This window comes from Diaphorina citri, unplaced genomic scaffold (genome assembly GCF_000475195.1).
Source record: "Diaphorina citri unplaced genomic scaffold, Diaci psyllid genome assembly version 1.1 scaffold20603, whole genome shotgun sequence".
Lineage (NCBI taxonomy): Eukaryota > Metazoa > Arthropoda > Insecta > Hemiptera > Psyllidae > Diaphorina > Diaphorina citri.
In genome coordinates this window covers 1-1,737 of record NW_007397953.1, presented here as the reverse complement: position 1 = coordinate 1,737, position 1,737 = coordinate 1, and the positions used below count along the sequence as shown (strand labels likewise).

General features: G+C 40.3%; 1 protein-coding gene across 1 annotated transcript; it reads left to right on the top strand.

The window, feature by feature from the left end:
- Nucleotides 1–23: 23 nt before the first annotated feature.
- LOC103523363 (probable ATP-dependent RNA helicase kurz) lies at nt 24–1,729 on the top strand (the record flags this gene model as incomplete). Its single annotated transcript, XM_008488416.1, has 3 exons — nt 24–213; nt 1,127–1,265; nt 1,706–1,729. Coding segments are annotated over 3 exons (353 nt in total), but the record flags the coding sequence as incomplete, so codon positions are not given.
- Between the last annotated feature and the right edge of the window lie 8 nt (nt 1,730–1,737).

Here is a 1,737-nt window from a genome sequence, read left to right as displayed (position 1 = left end):
ATATATTCTATTCTATTCCTCAGCTATGCCGTGACACCGAATGATGATACTGAGGGAGATCTACTGGATGAAGAGACCATGGAGGACATTCTGGATGAAGAAGAAGGAGAGGAGGGGGGAGAGGAGAGGGCTGCCATGTATTCTGCAGCCACTAGCACTCCCCTCTGGGTGTTACCGCTGTATTCACTTCTACCCACACATAAACAAGCCAAGGTATGTGTTATCAAGTCATCTATTTATCATACGAAATAAGATTAAGAAAATGCTTGAATATTAATAAACAGCCCCTGCAAAGTGGTGCAAACTTGCAATGTTAAACTGTTTGAGATACAGGGACTACTTCTATAGAAGAAATAAGTTGGTCTTAACCACTCGACCCACATCTGTGTTCGAGTGGTTAAGTGCACCGACTCTCAACCCGGAGGTGCGGGGTTCGAATCCCGATGTAGGCAGAAATTTTCCGATCAAATTTTTCTGTTCCTGGATAGGTATGGATGAAGTAACTCGAAAGCGGTTCCCAGGCACATTAAGGCTAAAAACAGAGTGAAGCGGAGAGCAAAGAGCATAGAGCTTTTTGCTCTCCGCTCTATGTGGTTTGAAGTTGTTGCTTCCCTCTATCGTCAATAGATCAGTTGCGCTCACTTGGGTGATGTTTCAAAGTCATAGAGCAGGAAAAATGAGGACCAACTGAATTTTTCTGAGATAAATCGATTAAAAAAATACCGGTAAATCGTGAAGTTTGACGTCACAGCATACGCTCCCGTAGGCGATGACGTCATAATTCATGACTCCCGCTTCGTTTGTTTGTGCGCAAACGTTTCTGCGCATTTTGACGTGAAATCTGACGTCACAACTCTTTGAACTTTTTCATTAGAACGGCAATTAAAAATTGAATTTTCGACCTTTTAAAGTGACTTTTTCGGAGTTTTGACCTCATGTTTGGATTTTTCACAACTTTTTACGTAGGAATCGAGCTTTTTTTTTTTAAATAATATTTTCCCAATTGCAACTGCTCCATTCTGTCTACGTGCTCGATGCTTTATGTTATGCGCTATGCTCCGTTTTCAGCCAAGGTCAGCTTGTTTTCTTCTACCCACATATTAGTAGATGTTTGTGTGTATTTCAGGTGTTCGAATCTATACCAGAAGGTTGTCGGCTGTGTGTTGTTGCTACAAATGTGGCTGAAACGTCTCTCACCATCCCCAATGTGAAATATGTTGTAGACACGGGGAAAACCAAGACTAGGCTGTATGATAAAATTACAGGTAAGTATCTTGGTTGAAATGTATAAATAATATATTCTTTTTCACTTTTACGAATATATCGTTAAGGAAGCAGTTGATGGACTTTTAGATGCTCAAGGGATAGCATGTCGAAAATTAAGCGAGAAATGGACAAAATTTCGTTTTCATATGTTTGAGGGTCAGGGACCAGGGTGCAGATTTCTTTGTATAGGGCACTTAGCCTCCGTGTCTGTAAGGAAGGTTATCAAGGTATGGTACGTATATCTCACAGTATTTGAAGGATTGGGGGTTCAAAAATTCTTTGGACTTCTAGAAAGAATATCTGGGAATTGTCTTATGGATGGTTCTTTTCTGCTTGTGCTGTTCAATTTTGTGTATATTTATAAATATTGTATGGGTAGTCGGTGACTTAATGAAATACATATTGAAAAAGCTTTTTCACTTCATCTCCCTCACACCAGGTATCTCTGCCTTCACGGTAACATGTGCTAAC